Below are 24,307 nucleotides of genomic sequence, written 5' to 3' on the forward strand. Positions count from 1 at the left end.
AAAGGTATAAGCTGAAGCAAAAGGTGTAAATTTGATGAATTTATTTTTTCACAAAAGGTATAAGTGACTTCCGAAAAGCTTTAAGTTGGGCTTCCACAAAAGGTGTATGTTCGAAGCAAAAGGTATAAATCTTATGCCAAAAATTCTTACACAAAAGGAGTAAGTGTTCATAAAAGGTGTAAATGATTTATACTTTTCAGTAATCAGTTACGCTTTTTCTGAAATTCCTTACGCCTTTCTTGAAAACTTATACTTTTCTTGCGACCATTTACACCTTTAGTCATATAATATATTATTTTATTAATTTACCTGGAAAGTGACCTGCTTAGCAGGTCACCAATGTGTAAGTTTCCAAATATTTTGATATAACCCAATACATATAAATGTGTAAATGCAAAATGGAAGGGTGTAAGTGCCTTGCATACCATATGCAAGGCACACATGAGAAAAGTCCTAAGGTTTAAGTTGAATTGGGATTATTTTAATCATAAAAAGATGAAATAAAATTTTTAATCTCATTAGATTAAATGTCACATTAAAATCATAATTATTTTATTTTTTCTCTCATAAAAATTTAACAAATCAAAATGTCTATTCCAAACAAAATTTTTAGTTCCAAGTTAAAATAATTAAAACAAAAATGCTTCCTACCCCCACTGGGGGTCGACCCCTAGTGAGGTGTCACTCCGGGATTGGCCCAAAAAAAAATATATTTTTTTTTTGTGTTTTTAGCGAATAGGGGGTCGCCACCTCACTGGGGGTCGACCCCCACTGGGTGTATGAATCACGACTGTAATTAAAAAGTCAAAAAGTCAACTTATAACCCAAACGAAGACTATGGGTGTGTTTGGCAACCCAAAGTTGAGGCTAAAATAGCCTCAAATATATAAAAAAACCAAATAACCTACTAAACTAATAATTTATATTTAAAATAAAAAAAAAAACAATGCAGCCTACCGCCGACAGTGGGTAGGGCCAGCCTAGTCCTACAGGCCGAAATAACACTTTTGCCCCTATAGGCCAATTTTGGAAAAAATAAAGTTAGGGATAAATTTGTTATTTTAATCTCAAATATCATTTCAAACATATTTTTTAATACAACAACTTAAATAAAAAATTCATCCTATCTTCTCAACCACAAAAACTAAAATAATCTATTAAAATAGCAAAAAAGTCAAAAAAGGTCTCTAAAATAGTCACTTTTCAAACACTCACTATATAGCTACGTTTGGCATGAAGATTTAGGTTGGGTTGGTATTATTTTAATTATAAAAAGACAAAATAAAATTTTTAATCTAATAGAATAAAAAATCTATTCCAATTAACACTTTTTTAACCCCAAATTAATAATCAAAACCTAAAAAGTCAAAACCTCAACCCATACCCAAGCGGAGGCTATATTGGGCCGTTTGTTTTGGGGTTAAGTAGATGGGAGGAAATTAGAATGCTGGATGTGTTATTTAGTGTTGTGTTTATTTATAGAGTTAGGGAGGTGATTAGGATGGTAGAGGTGATATAAATGGAGGTTGGGAAAGGGATTGAGATGGAAGTTGAAAAGATGGTATTAGAAAAATAATTAGGGGATTATAAATTTTTTTATTTTATTTTTATATTGGGAATATTTTTATAAATATTAATATTTAATTTTTTATATTTTTTTATTTATTTTATTATTTTATATAAAAATAATTTAACAATTCGTACAGTAACAACTATCATCAAAACAAACACAATTTTACTCACTATATTTGGATTGAGTGATTTGGAGAGAAAAGAAAAGAAACGGAGAGATATGCATTTCTCTTACTTGTTTGGATAACCTAAGTGGAGAGAAATAAAAAGAAATTGAGAGAAATGGAGAGAAACTCATTTCTCTTATAAGTCTCACTTTCAATCTTTCAAAAAATAAAGAGATTAGGAGAAAAAAAAACCACTATTTTCATAATATCAATTTTGTCCCTATAAAAATAAAAGAAATGAAATGATTGAAAATATAAAAAGATTATTTTGATAATATAACATAAAATAATTTCTTTTCTTTTCTCTTAATGAAATTTAATCAAATAAGAATGAGAAAAATCATAATCATAATCATAATCATTTCTTTTCTTTTATTTCTTCCTTATCCAAACAAAAATAAAAAAAATAACAATCATTTGATTTCATTTCTTTTCTCTTATTATTTAAATAATTATTTCTTTTCTTTTCTCTCGTATTTCCAAACACAGTATTAATCCCCTCAACTCACCTCCATTCCCCTCCTGAAAACAAACTGGCCTATAGCTCAACTGGCCCGGCCACCACTTTTCTTCAACCGCAGCTCACCAAGAAGTCAGCCATCTTGTTCCTCTCTCCGATTCGAGAGAGAGAGAGAGATGGGTTGTGGGAATTTGTTCTTAACTCTGATCATAACCTTCTCAGTAGCTCTGATCACATACAATGTGCTTATCTCAGTAAACGCCCCTCTTCAACAACAATTCCCTGTTTCATCAAACCCATCATCAAATGAGTTCATATCAATCGACCCAATAATCAAAATGCCTGTGGATAGATCGAGACAAGCCAAGAAGAAGAGGCTGTTCCACACAGCGGTAACATCCTCTGATTCAGTGTACAATACATGGCAGTGTAGAATCATGTACTACTGGTTCAAGAAATTCAAGGATGAACCCAATTCCGAGATGGGTGGGTTCACAAGGATTTTGCATTCTGGGAAGCCTGACAGGTTCATGGATGAGATCCCAACTTTTGTTGCTCAGCTTCTCCCACCTGGAACTGATCAGGTATTCATGGGTTATCTTTCTTCCAATTTCTTCAATTCAATTTGATTCTATTAATCCCTAAAAATAAATCAGCTGAATTTATGCTTTAGTGATTGTTATTCTATCCAACCAAAATTATCTTCAAATTTGGGAAATACACAAATTCAACTGATTTTTCATTCTTTTCTTTCTGGGTTTCTTTGTTTCTTTTTCCTTTTTCTTTTTCTTTGTGTGTGTGTGTGTGTGTGTGTGTGTGTGTGTGTGTGTGTGTTTTCCTTAATTTCTTGTGAAATTTGATGACTAGAAGTGGAAAAGATGCTACAAACTTCCCATTGGTGGTGCTTAGAAGGATTCGGTTTCAATTTGAATCAGTTATGTGTTTGCTATTGGGTGGGGGGTTGGGATTTTTATTACCTTTATTCCACATACTTTTTACTGTAATAAGTAGTTAGATCTGTGAAACTTTCTGTGTTATATTTATGTGCAAGGAGACTTTTTGAAGTTTTAATTAGGATATCATTGGACTCTTGACTTATAATAAGATCTTCTATATGTTAAAAATGACTGAATGTATGAAGCCTTTCTCATTGATAGTAAAGACACATTTTCATGCTTCAATCAAGGCAAAGAAGAAACAATTATTTGTAAAAAGACTAAGCAAGGAGCTGGTTGAAGTCATTAGAGAAATAATGTAGTCCGTGTATTTATGAAGGATATGCAAGGTCAAGACAGTACAAAAAAGTAGAGGTGGCAAACCGGCGAGTATGGGCAAGTCAAAACAGATTGTGCATTTAAAAAACCCAACATAAATCCCTCATTTAATAAATGGATTCAAGTGGTTTGGATTGAATTGGATACGAGTTGGGCAAATTGGTGAGTGGCAGCAGTGGTGGAGGTGTTGTGGCGGTGCAGTTGTGGTGGTGTGGTTGAGTTAGTGGTGGGAAAGGTTGGTATCCATTTAAACATGTTTAAATGAGCACCCATGTCCAACCCAATTAGTACCTATGTCTGGTTTTAAGAAGCATTTGTTGTCAATATGAAATATAAAGAATGCGCTAGTCCTTGCAATCTCAAGTCTTTCGAAGTCAATCTTGTTTCATGCCCAAAGAAAGCAGGACAATAACCGTTGGCTGTGAATTACAAAATTGGCTTTTAAATTGATACGCTTTTCACTCACACAATTAGTAACTAAGAACTCGAAGGTGGTTCTCCAATATTTTTATCTCAAGAAGTATACAAGCCTATAATTTTGAGTGCAACAGAGAAAGGTCAAATTGTAATTTTACCTTACTTGCTGGGGGGAAATGACGATCATGAATTAAAAGAATGCATTGCTTCCAGTTTGTTTGATTACAACTATATATTTTATTCTGTTGATTTATTACATTATGACTATCCTTTCACTTTACAATTACAGGGTTATATTGTTCTTAATAGACCTTGGGCATTTGTACAATGGCTTCAGCAGGCAGACATCAAAGAAGAGTACAGAAAAATTCAACTTTCTCATTTTGGCTCAACATGATTTCTTAATCAATTTTTGCACTTAAATGAGTACGTCTAGTAAATGTAGTTCATAATTTTTTGCAGCTACATATTGATGGCAGAGCCAGATCATATTATAGTTAAGCCCATACCAAACCTATCCACAGATGGCCTTGGAGCTGCATTCCCTTTCTTTTATATTGAACCTAAAAAGTTTGAGTCTATTCTCAGAAAGTTCTTTCCTGAGGACAAGGGACCAATAACCAATATTGATCCAATAGGAAATTCTCCTGTCATCATTGGAAAGGTACATATATCTTCTTTGAGGCTTCGTAGTTAGTGTTAACTTCCTTTTGATTTTTGTCTATAACTCATTGCTTATGGAATGGTGCTAGGAATCTCTTAAAAAGATAGCTCCCACTTGGATGAATGTTTCCTTGGCAATGAAAAAGGATCCTGAAGCGGATAAAAAGTTTGGTTGGGTCCTTGAAATGTAAGGTTTTGTAAGCCTGATGTTCTTCTATTCCGATGGCTAGTTTCATCCATCCTCATGTTTTATCACAAATATGCAGGTATGCTTATGCTGTTGCATCTGCTCTACACGGAGTGGGTAACATCTTGTACAAGGACTTCATGATTCAGGTTTGATAATATGTATATGTTATATATATATATATATATATATATGTACACAAATTCATTTTTTATGGGTCTTAAGACTTGTTAAGTTCAGCATTAAGTTTTAGCCTTCCACTTCTTTGACACAATTCCAAAGGGTCACAACAAGTTGGATTAGGTTGAGTCTATTGCCAATGCAATGTTGGGTTTTTTCTTTTTAAAGGTACAAACTGAGGTACAAACTGTTAGAGCTAAGCAATTTTTTTGTGCTTTGGCAAAATCTAGTATAAATATAGGTGAGGTTTTACAAGAGAATATTAAAGAGGGGTTTATTAAGAACTCAGAACACAAGGTTCGGGGAGAGATGGAAGAACCTCTAGCCTTAATACATGTTTATGGAACTCCAAAGCTCTTACCTCTTCTTTGGATATTGATGCATGGAAGCATATGAAATGAACGAAAAAACACAAGGAAAACAAGAACAATATAGAAAGTAGAAAACTTTCTATGAATTTTATTACTCAATCAATGACAGACCAACCTCAATAGAATTTATTTATCCAAAAAAAAAAAGAAAAAAAAAGAAGACCAACCTCAAAAGGCTTACAACCCAATTTATCGTAAATGTTGCTTCGTGACCAAGCCCCAAATTAAGCCAAAATTACATTGAGTCAAAAACGACTCAAAATAGCATATTTGAGTTAAGCTCATATATAGAATCTAGAACAACAAGGAAATTTCAAACCAAAAAAAAAAAAAACAGTGATTCAAAATGGATTTGAAGAGTTCCTCTCAATCTAGTAAGACGGTTACTTGTTGCACAGGAGTTTAGCCTTGTTGGATTTGAAATCATCCAGTTTGTAAATCCCTTTCAAACAACCGACGTTGACAACTTGAAGAATACAATGAGCCCTTAGAAGTTAGAAGTGAATGAGCGTGTAGAACAATTCATCACCTCCAACATTTTCTTATGCCAACCATAAACTGACGCTGTTCATTTTTATTGAAGGGCAAAGCAAGTCCACTACCGCATTAGGGGTAATAGCACAACATGAGAGAGACTTCCCGCAACCCTAGTAAAAAAAAAAAATTATTTTAATTTACTAGCTTAATTAGATAGGACAACCTACTCCTTTGTTGAACTAAACTTTGCCATTCACCTTCATTCGAATAAGGAAGAGATAAACTGGCACAAGGAGTCCAGCTGAGCCACCTAGATCAACTTCTTTCATCAAGCAACACAACCTAGCCTAACCCAAGCTAGACCCAGAAACTAAGCATTCAAATCTTTCCCAAAAATAGTAAATTTTTTTAATTTGGAGGTCTAAATGATGGAATTTTCCCAAAATCTAACACGAGCACGGCAAAGCTGTGAGTTGTACTCTTTGGGTCGTGTCAGATCGAATATGGGTTTTTCGCACCTGATTCAACAACCTTAGAAAATTAATAAAATTATCATTTTGCCATCAAATGGTCAAACTGTCAAAGAGGAGAGATTAGTAGGTATAAACATGCATTGTTTTCTTTTTAGCATTGTATCCTGAGTTATTTTGTTTAAAATTGTAATGTGTCTCATGTGTCCCCTAAGGGCTCGTTTGATACACATTATGTTTTACAGGATTGGATATGAACAAGATTATTAATAGGATTATGGAAGGTAAATTATACTATGGGGATGTGTGTCATAAAGGATTGAATAAATGGTAGGATTTATGGGGATAGGGTAGTATATCGTGGGATGAAGAATTGGATATACGGTGCTATGTTACATAAAACGTGGATCGTTCCTGTACATGGAACGGGAACGGGAACGGGAACGGGAACGGGAACGGGGTACGTCACATGCTCTAAAATGTGGTACAATAGGAGTAGACTTATATATATTACACTTAAGAAGTTAAGGTACTTCTAGAGTAATTTTCTTTTAACAATTAAGTATCTAATAAATTTTTTTTCTTGTTCTTGCATGTAGCAAATCATTTCTATGAAAATTATGACTCATTTTTTATTTTTTGTCTTGTCAAAACTTAACTCACCGTAGATTTTAGTTCATATATATATATATATATATTTAGCCTAAGTTAACATTTAAGGAAATATATTGGAAAAAAATTTGGAGATTGCTTCGGATCAGTAAATTTACCGTTTTGGAACGGAAGTGAACCATGTTTTGGAATGTGTGTACCAATACGTAATTCGCTAGGGTATTAGCTTTTTCTGGTAACATAGATACGGTGGTTAGTGTAACGCCCTCAAAATAATAACAATAAACCCATCAGATAAGACATGCATTTACATATAAACTAACCACATTCCTTTATTCCTTAGAGTTCCATTACATATGTATTACATGTTAACATCATAACAAAATGCCCTACGGGCTTACAACTTTCCAAGTTAACACTTAGTTACAACAAAAGAGTACTAACTCGTTTACACATTAAGCCCTTGGCTTGAAGTTACATGTAATACATCAAAAGTTAAGCAACAAAGTATGCCCGCCACTAGCCTCCCAGCTATGTCCTTGGAGGTGGCATGCTACCTGCACCTGAAAATGATGTTCCCATATAGGGTGAGCCACAGCCCAGTAGAAATACACTAAACCAACCATGGACAATGACTAAAATATTAGCAATTGATAGATGGCCAACACTGATACAATCACATAAATCACATATTTATGTCTTACAACTTATGAGTCTAAGTTACCTTTCATTTTCTCTTTTTCAACGGATAGGCATATAAGCACTACCCACATGCTCAACAGATATGTATAACAACAATATCAACATTCTCAGATAAGCAAATAAGCTATATCCACATTCCACAACAGATATGTATAACAACAATATCCACAGATAAGCATAAAAGCTATATCCACACATCACAAAGATAAGCATATAAGCTCTATCTTCACTTCTTTAGACAAGCATATGAGCTGTATCTACGGAGTTCATCCCCTATCTTCTCCCATCACTATCCGGTTTAGAGGTACATCCCCTATCTTCCCCTAAACCGCGGAGTACATCCCCTATCTCCTCCTCTACACATAACGTATATAAACACATTGGTTCTATATACAATCACCCAATACATACAATTAATGTATTTTATCAACCGTCAAGTTCCATGACACATTCCATTGATTAGTTTCAGTTTACCTAATCATCATGCATTGTCTACAACAATCACGACTATCCTCCACCGATAGCCCAAAGCAGTTATTTCTAAACAGAAAATAAATGCACAATGGATATTCAATCAACATTTCATTTCCTCATTTCTCACCATTAATTATCCCAATTAATTAAACAATGTAATTAGGCCATTTTCCATAATTACCATTTCAACCCTTAGGTCCCATTTTCATCAATGATTCAACAATCATTTCCATTTTTCCATGCCAAACATGCATCTAGGTTTATTATGAATAAAACCCCAACTTTTGTAAAATTACACAAAAGCCCCAAACTTTCACAAAATTACCAAACCAAGCCCAACATCTCAAAATACCAAAATTTAAAGACAAAACCCATAGAGAGGAGTAGGATATCCCTACCTCGAAGTTTAAGCCACAAAGGAGATGAAGACTCGAAGATCAACTTGCTCCAAATCCAAACTTTTTCAGATTAAATCGAAGCTCTCAACGCCCTCTATCTATTTAACAAAGGCCCTAGGCTAGATTCACACCCTAGGGAGATCAAACCTTAGAGAGAGTGCAAGTTTAGAGAGAGAGGGTGTCGGATTAAGGGTTTTGGATAAAAAAGAAAGTGAAAAAGTGATGTTTTAGACGCTACTGTCCGCTGATATAAAACACGCTCGCTCGAGCGAAGGATTGGTCGCTCGAGCGACCAGACACAGAAAACTCTCGCTCGAGCCAAGAAGTTCTCGATCGAGCGAAGAAAAATCCAGACCGCTTGAGCGAAGGAAGCTCGCTCGAGCCAAGAAAGACAGCTCTCAGGTCCAGAACCAGGTGCAACCGCTCGCTCGAGCGAGCCACTCTGGCTCGACCCACCATACTCGAACCCCACTCTCGCTCGAGCGACCATCTCCTCGCTCGAGCGAAGGTCCAAAATTCTGGGCAGCAACACTAGGCTCCCGAACACAGTCAACCTGTAACAAACCTGCCTAACACATCCTATAACTCAAATATGAAGAAAAAGGAATGTAAACACGATAATAATCAACTACCAACATCCACGGACGCATGTCCGGATCACTGTACAACAAGGGTAAACCCGGGATCGCTATAGTTAGGATGGGATAAATGATCGGATAAGAAGACATAATTATTTTTTACCATTGGAAGAACAAGGAAAATAATCTAGACAGACCTAATTCCCTAATCCCACCTATGCGGTGGGTATTAATCCCCCCATTTAATCCCATATACGTGGCATAACTCATCGAAAGCTTTAGTCCCCGCATCATAATTTGCAAAAGAAATGGCAGACTAGAAAACATGTGAGCTCGGCTGTCTCCCATCCATAACCCCCTTCCTCAATAGCTACCCATTCCATTTCTAGCCGCTTAGAGTGCCATCCAAATTGCATACAATTCCATGTTTCACAAGCGCTGGAAGAAAATCGAGATTGATTGTCATTTTGTTCGTCAGCATCTTCAGCTCGACACTATTGCTTTGCCTTTTGTTTCATCCTCTTCATAGATTGCAGATTTATTCACCAAGACTCGTACGTTTGCTCGCTTGTGCTTCTTATTTGACAAACGCTTTTGTTTCCCTTTGGGATAATTTTATTCTAGAGTGGTTCTAGGGTTTTCTTATATATTTAAAAGCACTATGCATTGTAAAAAGATATCATTGAAGAGTAACACAATCCGTTTTCTTTTCTCTCAATAGTGTATTTGTAATAGACCGAACTTATCAAAAAATATACATACATTGATCATGGTGATAGCTTTTGATTGAGGTGAAGTTTTTGTAAGTTTTCTAAACACAACTGTATATTAGATTGAATTGATTGAACAAAGAATACATACATCATTTATATAGAGTACCACTAATTCCTAACCCTACATGGATACATCACTGAGATATATAGAAGTCTAATAGATATAGGACACTTGTTCCTAATCCTAGGAGAACACATATTCTCACACCCCCGCTCAAACTCAAGGTGTTTTAGCAGAAAACACGGAGAGTTTGCTAAGAAGAAATTGAAACCGAGCAGTAGTGTGAGTCTTGGTGAAGAAGTCCGCAAGTTGCAAAGTTGAAGGGATGAAAGGAAGCGAGATAGAGGCAGACTGCAGATGTTGGCGAACAAAGTGACAATCAATCTCAATGTGTTTTGTCCGCTCATGGAAGACAGTATTGTGGGCAATCTGAACAGCACTGCGGTTGTCACAATAGAGAGAGGTCGGAGAAAACTGAGAGACACCCAAATCAAACAAAAGACAACGAAGCCAAACAATCTCAGCAGTGGCATGAGCCATAGCACGATACTCAGCTTCGGCAGTAGAGCGAGCAACGACTGATTGTTTCTTACTTTTCCAAGAGATTAAGGAATCACCAAGAAACACACAGAAATCAGACGTAGACTTGCGATCAGTAACATCACCTGCCCAATCAGAGTTAGCATAGGCCACCAAGTCCAAAGAAGAAGTAGAGGACAATAGTAAGCCTTGAAATATGGTACCCCTGAGATAGCGAAGAATGCGAACCAAAGCAACCCAATGGGTAGAACGAGGAGCAGAAACGAACTGACTAACCACATGAACAGCATAAGCAAGATCAGGGCGAGTGACAGTCAGATAAACTAAACAGCCCACAAGCTCGCGATATAAAGTAGGAGCATCCAGAGGGACACCATCAGTAGAATTAAGCTTCACATTAAGCTCAATAGGTGTATCAGAAACCTAAGTATCGGTAAGACCAGTACGGTGAATGACTTCATTAGCATACTTAGCTTGAGACAGAAAATAGCACTTTGGAGAAGAAGCAACCTCAATACCAAGAAAATACCGTAACCGACCTAGATTTCATTTCAAAGGTGCGGAAGACATGCTGCTTGACCTCAAAGATAGCAGAAGAGTCAGAGCCAGTGATGATCATATCATCCACATAGAGTAAGAGAGCAACAAAACCAACCGATGTATGTTTCAGAAATAAAGCAGAGTCGGAAGCAGAAGAATGAAACTTAAGCTCGGTAACAGCAGTCTGAAAGCTATCATACCAAGCATGAGGAGACTACTTCAGACCATACAGAGCACACTGAAGACGACAAACTTGGCCAGAGGAATGGGGAAGACCATGGGGAGGACGCATGTAGACCTCCTCAGTGAGATAACCGTTAAGAAAAGCATTCTTAACGTCCATCTGATAGAGAGGCCAATGTCGAACAGCAGCAACAGAAATCAAGGTACGGACAGTAGTCATCTTGGCAACAGGTGCAAAGGTCTCCTCATAATCAATACCATACTCCTGTGAGAAACCCTTGGCAACCAAACGAGCTTTGTAGCGCTCGACAGAACCATCAGAATGAGTCTTGACTTTATAGACCCATTTGCAACCAACGAGGTTCTTGCCAGCAGGCAAAGGAACTAACTCCTAAGTGTTAGTCTTCTGTAAGGCAAACAACTCATCCTCCATAACTTGAACCCAATTAGGATCCTGACAGGCCTCCGTGTAAGATTGTGGTTCTGAAAAAGAATGAATAACAGACAAAAAAGTACGATAGAAAGCAGAAAAATATGTATTAGACCAACCTAACCTGTTTGAAGGATGACGCTCACGAGTAGGATATCGGTGTGTAGCAGGATCAGAGTCATCAGAAGCAGAATGAGCAGCAACAGGAGTAGAGACAACTGGTGGTGGGGGAGCCTGACGACGAGAATAGACCAACAACGGAGGGGGAGAAGAAGCCATAGGTGACATAGACGGAGAAATACGAATGGACTCAACAGGAACATTGGAGATGTACTCATCAGACGGGACCTCAAAAGGAAAGGGGTTAATGTGAACCAAATCCTCTTTGGAAACTGGAGCAGTGAGAGGGGGAAGCTGAAAGTAAGACAGATGTTTGAGAAAGGCAACATGACGGGAGACATAAAGGCGACGAGAGACAGGATCGTAACAGCGGTAGCCTTTTTAAGTAAGACTGTAACCCAAAAAGACGCAAAGGACAGACCGAGCACTAAGTTTGGTCCTATCTTTGCGGGGAAGAAGGACAAAACAGGCAGACCCAAACACACGAAGAAGGGAGTAGTTAGGAATGTGGGAGAACAAAGTCTCATAAGGAGACCGACCAGAAAGAAGGGGAGTAGGCATGCGGTTGAGAAGAAAAGCAGCAGTAAGAACTGCCTCCCCCCAGAATGGAGCCGGAACTGAGGCAGAGAGAAGAAGAGACCTAGCTGTCTCAAGGAGATGACGGTGTTTACGCTCGGCTCGACCATTTTGGACAGGTGTATCTATACAGGAAGTTTGATGAATGGTACCCAAATTGGCCAAACACTCACAAAACTCATTTTTAAAATATTCCCCACCTAAATCAAACTGTAACACTTTAATAGTAGACCCAAACTAAGTAGTAATCATAGACTGAAAGGTACGGTATATCTGATAGAAATCGGACTTATGAGTCATAAGATAAACCCAAGTGTAACGAGTGCAATCATCAACAAATGACACATAGTATGCAGAACCCCCCTTGGTGAGAACAGGAGAAGGACCCAAAATATCAGTATGAACTAAAGAAAACAGTGTACAGATATAGAAGTACTGTTACGGAAAGGTAAGGCTGTCATTTTGGCAAGTTTACACCCCCGACACTCGGTAAGTTGACTAGGAGAAACTTTACCCAATATACCTGACTGAGCTAAAGACCGTAAGCGGTCAGCAGACAAATGCCCTAATCTGGTATGCCACAAATAGAAAGGACTGGACAGAGAATCTAACTGAAAAGAAGAAAAGGCAGTTGGAGAGGTAGTCATAGGCAGATGCAAGTTCTCTACTACATAAAGGTCTCCAACTCTACGGCCAGTCCCAATCTGCTGCTTGGACATCCGATCCTGCATAGAACAGATAGAAGAAGAAAAGATAACATCAAAACCAGAGGCATTAAGTTGACTAATAGATAATAAACTGACAGACAACTGAGAAACATATAAGACAGGCGGAATAGAGACTGCAGACATAGCAGACAGTAGGACAGACCCAACAGATATAACTGACATACCAGACCCATTAGCACCATTAACAGTAATAGGAAAGGGAGGAGGAATACAATTTTGAAGTAAAGAGAGATGAGGAGTCATATGATGAGAGGCACCAGAGTCAAGAAGCCAGATAGACGAAGAAATACCTGAAGAAGACCCAAGCAAACCTGAATGAAGAGAGGAAACAACTGAAGCAGACGGGGATAGCTGGGAGGTAGACAGTATATGCTGAAGCTGGCTAATTTGAGCACTCAAGGAAGCCAAGTTAGGATCAGGAGCCGGAGCAGAGACAGTGTATGCAATCGGAGACTGAGAAGAACTTAGAGGTGGAGCTCGGAACTGTGTCGGAGACTGCTGAGAAGATGGAGCATGCATACGTCTCTTCTTAGAACACTGATACTTCCAATGTCCCATCTGATGGCAGAAGGCACACTCATTCGAAGCCAAAGACATCATAATAATAAATAGAAAACTGAGGGGTTTAAAATAGAGCAAAACAGGGGTTTAAATGTAATAAACCCAAAATATAACCAAAGTATAACCAGAGATCAAATTCATGAATAGACTGAAGAAAAACCAGAGAGAGAAGATCAGCTATCGAAGCATAGTGACCACTTCGAACCGATGGGTCGACCAGATGGGTCACCCAAGACGACTAGCTATCGTCGGAGAAGAGAAGATCAGCTATCGTCGGCGAGAGCAGACCTTCGCGTGAGGCACGAAAGAGGCAGAGACAAACGACCAGAGTCCTCTCGACTCAGATGAACTGCGACGAGGGTTTGTGCGACTTAGACGGGTTACGAAGATGGTTCACAACCTGCACCCAGATCCCAGATGTGTCGCGATGAAACAGACAAATCAAGAACCCAAAGAACCAGAGAGAGGAGAACCCGGTTCTCGAATCAGATGACCTTCGATGAACCAAATGGGTCTCGCGAGCCTAACAAAGCATAGGCTTGACTTGATGATAACTAGGGAGTTCGATCAAGTCTAGAAAACAGAGTCGAACTAGAAATCAGAACCAGAAAGGATTTCACGATGGCTGCTAGGGTTTGAAACCTAGCTCTAATACCATATAAGTTTTCTAAACACAACTGTATATTAGATTGAATTGATTGAATAAAGAATATATACATCATTTATATAGAGTACCACTAATTCCTAACCCTACATGGATACATCACTGAGATATATAGAAGTCTAATAGATATAGGACACTTATTCCTAATCCTAGGAGAACACATATTCTCACAGTTTTCACATGTGTGCGTTTGCTCTTCTACTATTTTACTCATAGTTGGCTGTTTGTGATGCATTCCAGCCTCCCTGGGATACAGAAATTGGCAACAAGTTCATCATTCATTACACTTATGGATGTGATTATGACATGAAGGTATTCATTCTCTCTAAGTCCTTGTTATGACGAAGATTCAAAATTAAAAAAAAAGTGTTTTGATGAAAAATATAGCAATTGAATCTGTTTCCAGTATACCAGCAAAGGGAAAGAAGGGAATTATGGGGATTGAGGGAAAGGGGCCCAGGGTGTGAGAGGAACATGTTCCTCAATATATTATTTCACTTATTAATGTCAACATTTCATTTTATGATGTTCAGGGTAAGTTGACCTATGGAAAGATTGGAGAATGGAGATTTGACAAAAGATCCTATGATACTGTCTGGCCTCCAAAAAATCTTCCATTGCCTCCACCTGGTGTTGCAGAAAGTGTGGTATGTTTTGGTTCATAATTGAAATGCTAACCTTCAATTGCAAGTGTTTTTCCTCTCTATCTCTCTCTAAATTTTGATACTTATGAAGGTACTTCCTATGTGCATATTTGGCACCCAAAAAAAAAAGGTCTTCAGGTTGCAACTGAAAACATTTGTTGACACTTATTTAACCAAAAAAGTGAAAGAAAAAGAAAAAGTAGTTCTAGGGTCTCAATTTCATAATTATTTAACCAAAAAAAGCTATAACCAGAACCAATTTCATTTGAACATAACATCAAATATCTGATATGGGGATATGGCATCTTTTGCATCCTGTGGCTTGATGCAAGAATGCACCTATATAATACCACTTTATAAGTTTGCAATAAACTTCAAGAAGGATTTTGCAACTTAATTATTGATTTGGTCTGGACGAGCACCGAGGAACTCAATGTGTGAAAGTAAAATAGAAGCATGTAATGAGCCTGTCACCTAGGGCTGTTCATGAAATCCGAAAACCTGCCTCAACCAACCTGGACTCTCACGGACGGTTTTGAAGAATGATATGGTTGGCTGTGGGTTTTTCATGTTGATTTTTGCAGATGTGTGGTTCGAAGCAGATCTCCCATATGTACACCCGGTCAACGCAGCCCGACCAAATAATTTTTGAATATATAATATTATATATTTGTCTTGGAACTACACATAGTAGATTGATTACAATGACTGTTTTCACTTCCCATAACCGTTCTCTCTCATAAATTCTAAAGTTGAACACAATAAAATGAAGAGGTATTTTTAAATAGAGTAATGCTACAGAGCCCAACAATTTTATTAAAATTTTTATCAAATATCTCACATGGTATGGGACCCATATCATATGAGTTTCATGTGGTCCCACACCCATGTGAGACATTTAGTAGAAATTTTGAGATTTCTAGCATTTTTGTTTTAAAAATATAATATTAATATGTTGTTATACTTCTCTTGGACTACACAGTCCGTGGCTTTGGCAGATGTGTTTCCTATTTTCCATAGGCATTACTCTCTCTCTCATGAATCCCAAGAAGAACAAAAATGAAGTCTCTTCCTTACTCTTTTCTCTCTCTCTCTCTCTCCTCTGTGCTTATCTTTCTTTCGCTGGTGGTGATGGTGGCGGACAAGGTGGTTAATAACGGCGATGATGAGCGATGGCGATGGCGATGAGCGATGGTGTGCCGGCGTTTGAGCGGCAATTAGTTATGGCGATGGCAGTAGTAGTGTGTCCCCATCTGTCTCTCCATTTTTCCCCATTTTCTTTCACTTCTCTCTCTTTCATAGATCTATAACTGTATATATATATGTACGAGTCAGTTTCATTTTTCACAATTTTTTCTACCCATTCTAGATGTTTGAAATCGACCAAACCGACACCAAACCGAGTTATTTAATTTGGTCGATTTCGAAGTGCAATTCAGTCGACAACGGATGACTGGTTTCGTGACCCAAAGGAGTCTGTTCGGTTGACGGGCTAAGGGTAAACCTAAGCCGAACCAACCCGTGAACACCCCAATGTCACCTACCTGTTTAAAGTTCCACAATTAGTTTGGAATAAAGGTAATTCTGAGTAAGTCACTTACGTATAAATGTTGCCCACTAATATTACTTTGGGTAAATGTTTTAAAATTGTTTAGTTTTTTTCTTATTCCTAATGAAGCTTTGGATGGCAAGATACCGCTGAACTATCCAATTTATCCTGCACATTATTTGGATGCTCACGAAGTTATTAGTTTCAATTTCTATCCCATTCAAATGCACAATAATTAACAGATTAAGAAACATTGATATCTTGTCATCACATTATTTAGTCATGGTGTAACTCACAATTATTCTGCTCCATCCAGGTTACTCTGGTGAAAATGGTAAACGAAGCTACATCAAACATTCCTAACTGGGGATCTTAAAGTATGGGCATTGGATAAAAGCTATTGTAAACACAACGCTTGGTTCAGGGATGGTGAAATTGTATGTCTGCACCCCGCGCCGTTCATGAAAATATTTACTATGAAATTTTTGACTATTTTGGCTTTTGGATTGCCTAGACATCCTCCATTTATAGGTTAGAAGGCTGAAACTTGCTAGCTATGAATGGGCTTCCCATTTTTTTTGGTTTTTTTCATGTCTTTTTAGCTCCTAATGCTCATTCAAATGTAGATTATAAAGTTGGATATTGCATAGAGTGCAGATAGGCGTTGATACAATTCTGTAATGACAGGTGATAGACACAGTAAATGCTATGAACATTGTGGATTTCAGATTCCATTTGTGAAGAACATCATCATATCTTCTTCTCCTTCTTTTTTCTTTTTAATTTTTTTTTTCAAATAACTTAGTTTTTTAAATTTCTTTTGATAATAAAAATCACCCTTAATTTTGTTGTAAATGAACAGGAATTGGATTGTGTTTTATTTTCTTCTAAGCTAGTTTGAGTGAATTGGAGCTAAGTCGCCTAATCCACTCCCTAAGGAATTGGAATGTGTTTTATTTTCTTCTAAGCTGGTTGGAGCTAATTTTGGTTCTTTGCAATAACAATGCTCAAACAAAAAGAAAAAAAAAATATATATATATATATATATAATAAAGTCCCAAAAAAGACAATATAAAAACCAGAGATTTAAGCTCCTATTAACATTAATATCATATCTGTAACATTTTCTATACTTGATTAGTGCAAAACACAGTTTCGAATCTACTCAGAACGCCCACAATTGTGTTAGCATTTCCATTCTCATACCCCAATTGCTAACTGCATAAAACCAATTGGCCGCCCACTTAGTTTGCATCGAATGTTGTGTTTGGTTAGAGGATTTGAAAAGGGAAAGGAAAAAGGTATGTGAAACTATGTGAAATTTAGGCATATTTTTTTCTCATTTCACTAACATTTTCTATTTTCTTCTCAAATCCGCCAACCAAAAACAGCATAAGTAAGCTTCCTCAGAGAGAGTTAAGAGAGATTCACACAAGGAATTCTAGACAGAAATATTTTCTAGGGAGAAAAGTTCTTGGAAAAAGTTTTGCTTGAGAGAAATATTTTCCAGGGAGAAAAGTTCTTGGAAAAAGTTTTGCTTGTATTCACTTATGGTTTGGGCTACAAGCATCACTCTAAAAATGTAAAGATGGAGAGAATTTTAGATCCGTCTTACATCTTCTCAAATGTCCTACTTTAGAATATACAAGAATAGTATACACACTTTTAGATTTATTTATATATTTTTTTAGAATTATATACAATGTTCTATAAGTTTCTTGATTGTTCTAGAGAATTATAGATTCTTTCATTAGTCTCAAATTTTCTAACATTTCCGTAGGAATATTTGGCAAGACGTGACAATGGGTTAACTTGGGATTGTTAGTAATTGATTAAATGTTAAATATTGCGTGAAAGCGAGTTTGGATTGATTTTTATGCTAATATTTCTTGGCCCAAGTCTATTTTTGAGGAATTGTCTTGATTTATATTAAACTCATAAATTATTTAGCCTATGTATTTTAAAGTATATTATAATTTATCAAGCTGTTAAGGGTATGGGCTAACTTCAGAGTGTTATAACTGAGTTGAATATTAAATGTATCATAGGAGCTGAGTTGGGGTTGACTTTTATACCAATATTTCGTGGCTCAAGATTTCTTTATTTAGCTGTAAATTTATTTATTTTTTATTTATTTTTTATTTTTTTTTGGAGAAGGGATTTGATAAATCATTAATGTCCTATGGATAGTGATTGTTTTAATTAAAATTTAAGTTTTAAATTTCAAATTTTATTATCTTTTAATTTTAAAATTTATAAAGCAATAGATTGTTTTATTTTTTAATTATGAAATTTGGAACTCCCATTTCTCATCCTTAGCAACTCACCATTGTATAATTTATATAAATATAAATTAGCATAATATCCGTGTTATAAACGGGATAATATGAGTATAAATAAATAATTAAAAATTAAATTAAATAGTAATATAAAATTTATTTAAAATATGTAGTAAACATGATTTAGAATCAATTAAATTTTATTCGTTTTTATTAGAGTTACACATAAGAGGAATTTTTTTTTTTTTGTTATTCTTGTGTCATTAATTGTATGTTCTAAGTTCTTAATAATACATGTCATAATTTAATTAGTAAAACTAAAAAATAATATTTATGATAAAATATATAAGTATATTTCGTCTTGTGGCTTTCATAATTTTAATTTATTATGTTATAGTAGTAAATCACATTTGCCAATAAACTTTTTTTTTTGTAAAACTTAAAAATTTGTCTACTCATGCATCAAAGTTATAATTTGTCTTATGTCATAAATCTTTCGTAAGAATGGATTAGGATTGACTTATAGTGTTAGAGTTGGACTAAGCATTAGAGGTGATTAAAAGGCAATCGACTCAATCTTAAGCCAATTTGGCATTCACCCAATCATTAAACACTGTCTTTGACTTATGCCCAACTTATGAATCATTTGACCTATTTATTTATTAAATTGATAAATAAATATTTGTAAGTATTTTTTATAACAAAAATAAGTAGGGGAAATTACAACAAAAAAAGAAAAAAAGAAAAGAAAGAATGGTTTGACCCTTCTAACAAAATAAACCTTGATTTTATAATTTTGTCAATTTAAATTTTAAACTTTTGATTTGTTTATATATTTATGTTTAAACCTATTAAATAAATAGTTACATATAAAAAAAAAATCTAAGATAGAGCTCATTAAATTATAAGTCATATTCTGAACTTAGGCCTCATTTGGGAACCTACTGCTATTTTGGTAACTTTTAAATTTTTTTAACAAAAATATGAGATAAAAAAAATAAGTTTGGAATGATTTTTTGATTTTTTAAAAAAAAAAATGTGCAAAAAGTAAAGAGAAAAGATAATTTTTAACTTTTTGACATAGGTTGATGACTTTTAATTTTTGTAATGACTTTTTGACTTTTAGATTCAAAGATTGAGTTGCCAAATGATGCCTTAATCTTACACTTAATCCAAAAAATTGATCGGTTAATTAGTGAAAACATTTGATAATAAAAAATTTAAACTTTATGTTTAAATTATATTATAATTTATCAGTTTGTAACTGGTACGAACTAGTTTGAGGGTTTTAATATTAGATTAAATATTGAAAAAAATAGCCTAAAAATCTTTAAAAAATGCGTAATTTTAAATTTTCTTATTCCATATATGGGTGATACTCCTTTTTAAAATTTCATAAATTATAGAATAGTATTCATTTTTAAAAAAAATTTTATAGGATAGTTACCAATTAAATGTTTTTTTTTTAGCAAATTAAAAACTTTGTTTATTAAATTAAGAAAAAATTAGTAAAACATCCCTAATCAACTTTTTGTAGTAGGAGAGGTCCAAGATATTTATATTTTTTTGGCTAAGGTCCCTCAATATTTTCACAGAGAAAAATAGACTCAGAAAAATTTCGCTCGATTAAGAGAAATTTCAATTTTCACAGAGAAATTTCAAAATTTCTCTGGTATGATCATAGAGAAATTTTCAAAATTTCAAATTTCTCTGTAAAAATTGAAATATCTCGGAGTCGATGTGAAATTTCTTTGAGTCGGGCAAAATTTCTTGGAGTCAAATTTTTTCTGTAAAAATATTGAGAGACTTTAATTATTATAAAAATATTATATGTCTTTTATCTTATAAAATCTTAATATTGAAATTTTTTTTAAAAAAAATCCCTAAAATTAAAGCTCTCACAATTCTTGTTGTTAAAAAGTGTTTTTTCTTAACAAATAACTTTGGTCAATTAAAAAAAAAAGACGTGGATATTCTTGGAGACGTATAAACTTACGGTAAGAAATTCGTTAACTAAAATCTTTAAAACAATAACCTTCTTAAAAAGCACCTATTTTCACAAAAATATGAAAATGATATGAAATAATAGGTAATTTCAAACATTTCATTATTTTTATAAAAAAATTGAAAAAAAAAAAAAAAAGAAGAAAACAATAAAAATAATTGCAAGCAAATGTTCATAAATGGAGAATTCGGTATATTTTATTTAGGGTTTTGTTAGTAAAAATTATGTTAGGATTGGATCGACCGCCACCAAATAATAATTTAAACTATACAACTTAAACGGGAACAATCAAGCAATTGTGGCTCTGGTTCAAATGCCTCAAAAAATGAGGACTTCGTTGGATCAATTGATAGTAAGTAAACAAGAAGGAAAACAAACTTTCTGTAAAAACAGATGGTAACAAGGTAGATTAAATGGCAAGAAGACAACTTCAAATTATTGTATCAATAGATGGTAACAAGGTAGATTAAACAAACATAAGCAACTTCATGCTGAAATTACTTATGTTCATCAGATTACAAACCACAATAGCAAAAAGTACTCCTAAATTATGATCTCAACTACTCCTAGATCTAAAAAACTAAGTTGTTATGTTGTTGTTGATGTCCCTTGCCCCTGCAAATTTCTGGCCTCTTATAGTTCCTCTCTTCCATGTCCCTATGATCTCCTCAATCCGCAACTGCTGCTGTGTAACTGCCACAACTGCATCCCCACTTCCTAAGCTTCGAACTGCATCAAGCCTTCACTTTCATCTGTCGATCTTCATTCCCTTTAAGTTAACACGTGCCCCTAAGTCCTTTTGACCTTCCTTCCACAGAGAGAAACTTGCACTTTGCTTCATGCTCCCTCTTGAAAAGGCTGCCCACTAACTCCATGATTATTGCTAGTAACTGCCCCATCACTTCTAGTTGATCCACATGCAAAAATCCACTTTCAACTATTGTTCTTGGTCTTCTGATGCTTGACATTCACTCTAAACTTGGCCACATGTCCTCCACTAACTGGACCACCTGTGGACAGGACTTGGCAAAAATAGGTGCAAACAGGTTTTTACTTCATTTTTTTGCATATTCTTGTCGAAGTTTCCATTTAAATTTTGCTAAAAGTACATATGACAAATTAATAACATACATTTTTATTTAAGGAATTTTAAAATGTTAAGTTAGATGTGATTAATTACATCAATAGTTGTAAGATTTTCAAAATTTCAAATTTTAAGATGTCAAGTTAGATATGATGAGTTAGATCAATGGTTTTAAATATTTTTAAAATTTCAAATTAAATATAGTTAGATAGATCAATAACATTATGCCACTTGTATTATTTAATATTTAGTAATTCAAAAAATTGAGAAAAAAGTTAATATTGTAGGCATTTGTGACTGTTGTCTCTATGTAGTTTCATTTCATCTATTATTATACAATTTTCAAACAATTGTGGCCTAAGAAACATGATGGATGATTAATGCTATTCATTAATAATATTTTATTCACTATTATCCTTTTAGGAGTGATTTTTGTTCTCAATTAATGGGGTGATGCTCTAATGATTAATGTGTTGCTGGTTTTCTTTAATCAGGTAATCCTTGATTATGATGATCTCATGAAGATTTCTTATTTCAGGACTGGAATAGCAGAACTTTACAGCTCAGGCTGTGAACTTGAGGTATTTTAAAGATTTTGAATTGCTTCTGTTGACACCAAGATGAACTTGCTTTGTCCTAGCATTTGTAATTGGCTTGATTTTCAAATAAAGTGAGCTATAACAAGTTTTATGTCAAGCTGATAATGTAGGCTAAAATGACCACAATGCCAGACCTAGTATGACAATTAAAATAACAAAAGATGGTGAGAGTGACAATGGGTTGTAATTCATGAAATATGTACTTCAGTCTTGAGTTCCAGCCTCACTTCCCATCATTTTCTCACATCTTTATGCTCCCTATGTGACTGTTGTAAGGTACCAAATCTTTTTCCTACCTCTCTCTCTAATAGCAAACTGGAGAAATTAAAGGACTGAACTCCCTAAAATTTTACTATATTTGTTTATCCATCAAAGAGTGGCTCTCTATAAGGTGCAACTTAATAACCAAACCAGGTAAAAGATCACTATAACTAAATCTCTCAATCAACTAACTAGGTTAAATATTAGTAATTGCAAATTTGCATATCTAGATAGCAATAAATTATTGTTAATCACCACTGAAATTTCTGCTAATGGGTAAGCCGAATAGTCCTGCTGATATTTGTCTTAAATTTCTTGATTCTAATGGTGGATGTGGTGAATTTGAATTTCTTGCTTAGCATGGGCCTCTAAAACCAATTTATATTTGTAGTATTTTGCAGGATATGAACCTTGAATTTGACACGCTGCAAACTGAGTATAAAGAATTGGTATGTTAGTTGAGTGAAGATAGTTGATAGTTTTCATTTACAAGTTTTGGTGTTAATTATGTATTTTGATTTTAGGAGATAATTCTGGCACAAAATGAATTCAAGGCATCTTTCCGGAGGAAGCATGCTGGGAGAATGAGAGTGGTCAAACAGGGGATTAGAAGACTCGAGAAAGTGATGAAGACAATTAGTCTCCGAACTGCCCTGCAACTAATGATTAGTGAGATTTCCGATATCAAAGGATTCATTTTGGTTCTTGGAGCCAGCCCAATACACCCTTGACATGTTTATGAGGTGTGCTTATCACATGGAAAGGTTGTCTCTGGAGGTGATGTTGATTTCACTAAAAGCTGAGCCGCAAAAGGGCTTTCAAGAAAGGTTCTTAAAGCTTATTAGTAGTTATGTTCCTAATTACATTTTTGTTGGTCCTTATAGTTCATATCTTGAACAGGCTATTCGGACACTGATTTCGAATGGTGCAGGATCTGATTCTTATACAGGTGCACAGTTGAGCTTATCTTTTCACTAGTAGATAGATAGAGAAATGAATTTTCTACAATTTGTTGCACATCTTTCTATAATTTTCTCTTTAGGCCCTACTTTTTTCTGCTGGTAAAAGCTCCATCTTCTTTCAATCTGCCCCTGCATTTCCTTCCGAAGCGTGACTTCAGGTACAGCAAAAAAGTAACAATTCACACAAATAGTAGGGTTCGTTTTGTTGCTTTTAGTTGTCCTAGATTTTAAAGGGTTGTTTCTTAGATCATCTTGGGAACCTTGATAAATTCAAGAAACTTCTTGATTAATTGAGGATATATGGTACTCACATTTGTTTGAAAGCAGTATATCATTGTCAGATTTCGGGTTTGTGGTCTAGTTTAATTTTGAGTTTAGGAACTGATTTGTTCATGAACTCGAGTTATTGTTATTTTGGATCACAAGTTGTAGTCTTGTTATTGTTACTTTACGTGATTGGTTTGAACTTGGGCTAGTATTACAAGGTTTGCGTAGAGTAGACCGCAAACCGGTTTTAATTTGGTAGTAAAATTATAGGTCCATGCCTTAAGCTCATTGTACTTTATCTTTATTTTGGTAATAAAATTTCTTGCCCAAAAAAATGGTTTGAGTAGAATATCAAATGGCTGAATTGAATAGTGAGAATTGAGAAAAACATCACAGTTTTTTAAAAAAAAACTGAGTATAACTTGACAAATGGTCACAGTTTTATACAAAACTAATATCTTATTGCCGCTATCACTCACACTTTTAACATTTAATCTCGGATTTTTAAGCTTTTTATCATGGTTAAAAATGGTGATGGA

General features: G+C 35.1%; 2 protein-coding genes across 2 annotated transcripts; both read left to right on the top strand.

Annotated features, from left to right (window-relative positions):
- Window positions 1-2,182: 2,182 nt before the first annotated feature.
- LOC114273156 (hydroxyproline O-arabinosyltransferase 1) lies at window positions 2,183-17,076 on the top strand. Its single transcript, XM_028214913.2, has 8 exons — window positions 2,183-2,783; window positions 4,180-4,247; window positions 4,353-4,554; window positions 4,643-4,740; window positions 4,820-4,889; window positions 14,359-14,430; window positions 14,652-14,765; window positions 16,628-17,076. The coding sequence occupies exons 1-8, from the start codon at window positions 2,376-2,378 to the stop codon at window positions 16,685-16,687; spliced, it is 1,092 nt and encodes a 363-aa protein (XP_028070714.2). The 5' UTR covers window positions 2,183-2,375; the 3' UTR covers window positions 16,688-17,076.
- A 3,697-nt stretch (window positions 17,077-20,773) lies between these two features.
- On the top strand, window positions 20,774-24,307 carry LOC145802568 (uncharacterized). The gene is made up of 5 exons (XM_082895301.1): window positions 20,774-20,785; window positions 22,174-22,260; window positions 22,899-22,988; window positions 23,064-23,258; window positions 23,529-24,307. The coding sequence occupies exons 1-5, from the start codon at window positions 20,774-20,776 to the stop codon at window positions 23,730-23,732; spliced, it is 588 nt and encodes a 195-aa protein (XP_082751427.1). The 3' UTR covers window positions 23,733-24,307.

This window comes from Camellia sinensis, chromosome 11, assembly GCF_055761805.1.
Source record: "Camellia sinensis isolate YWXY chromosome 11, ASM5576180v1, whole genome shotgun sequence".
NCBI classification, from domain to species: domain Eukaryota; kingdom Viridiplantae; phylum Streptophyta; class Magnoliopsida; order Ericales; family Theaceae; genus Camellia; species Camellia sinensis.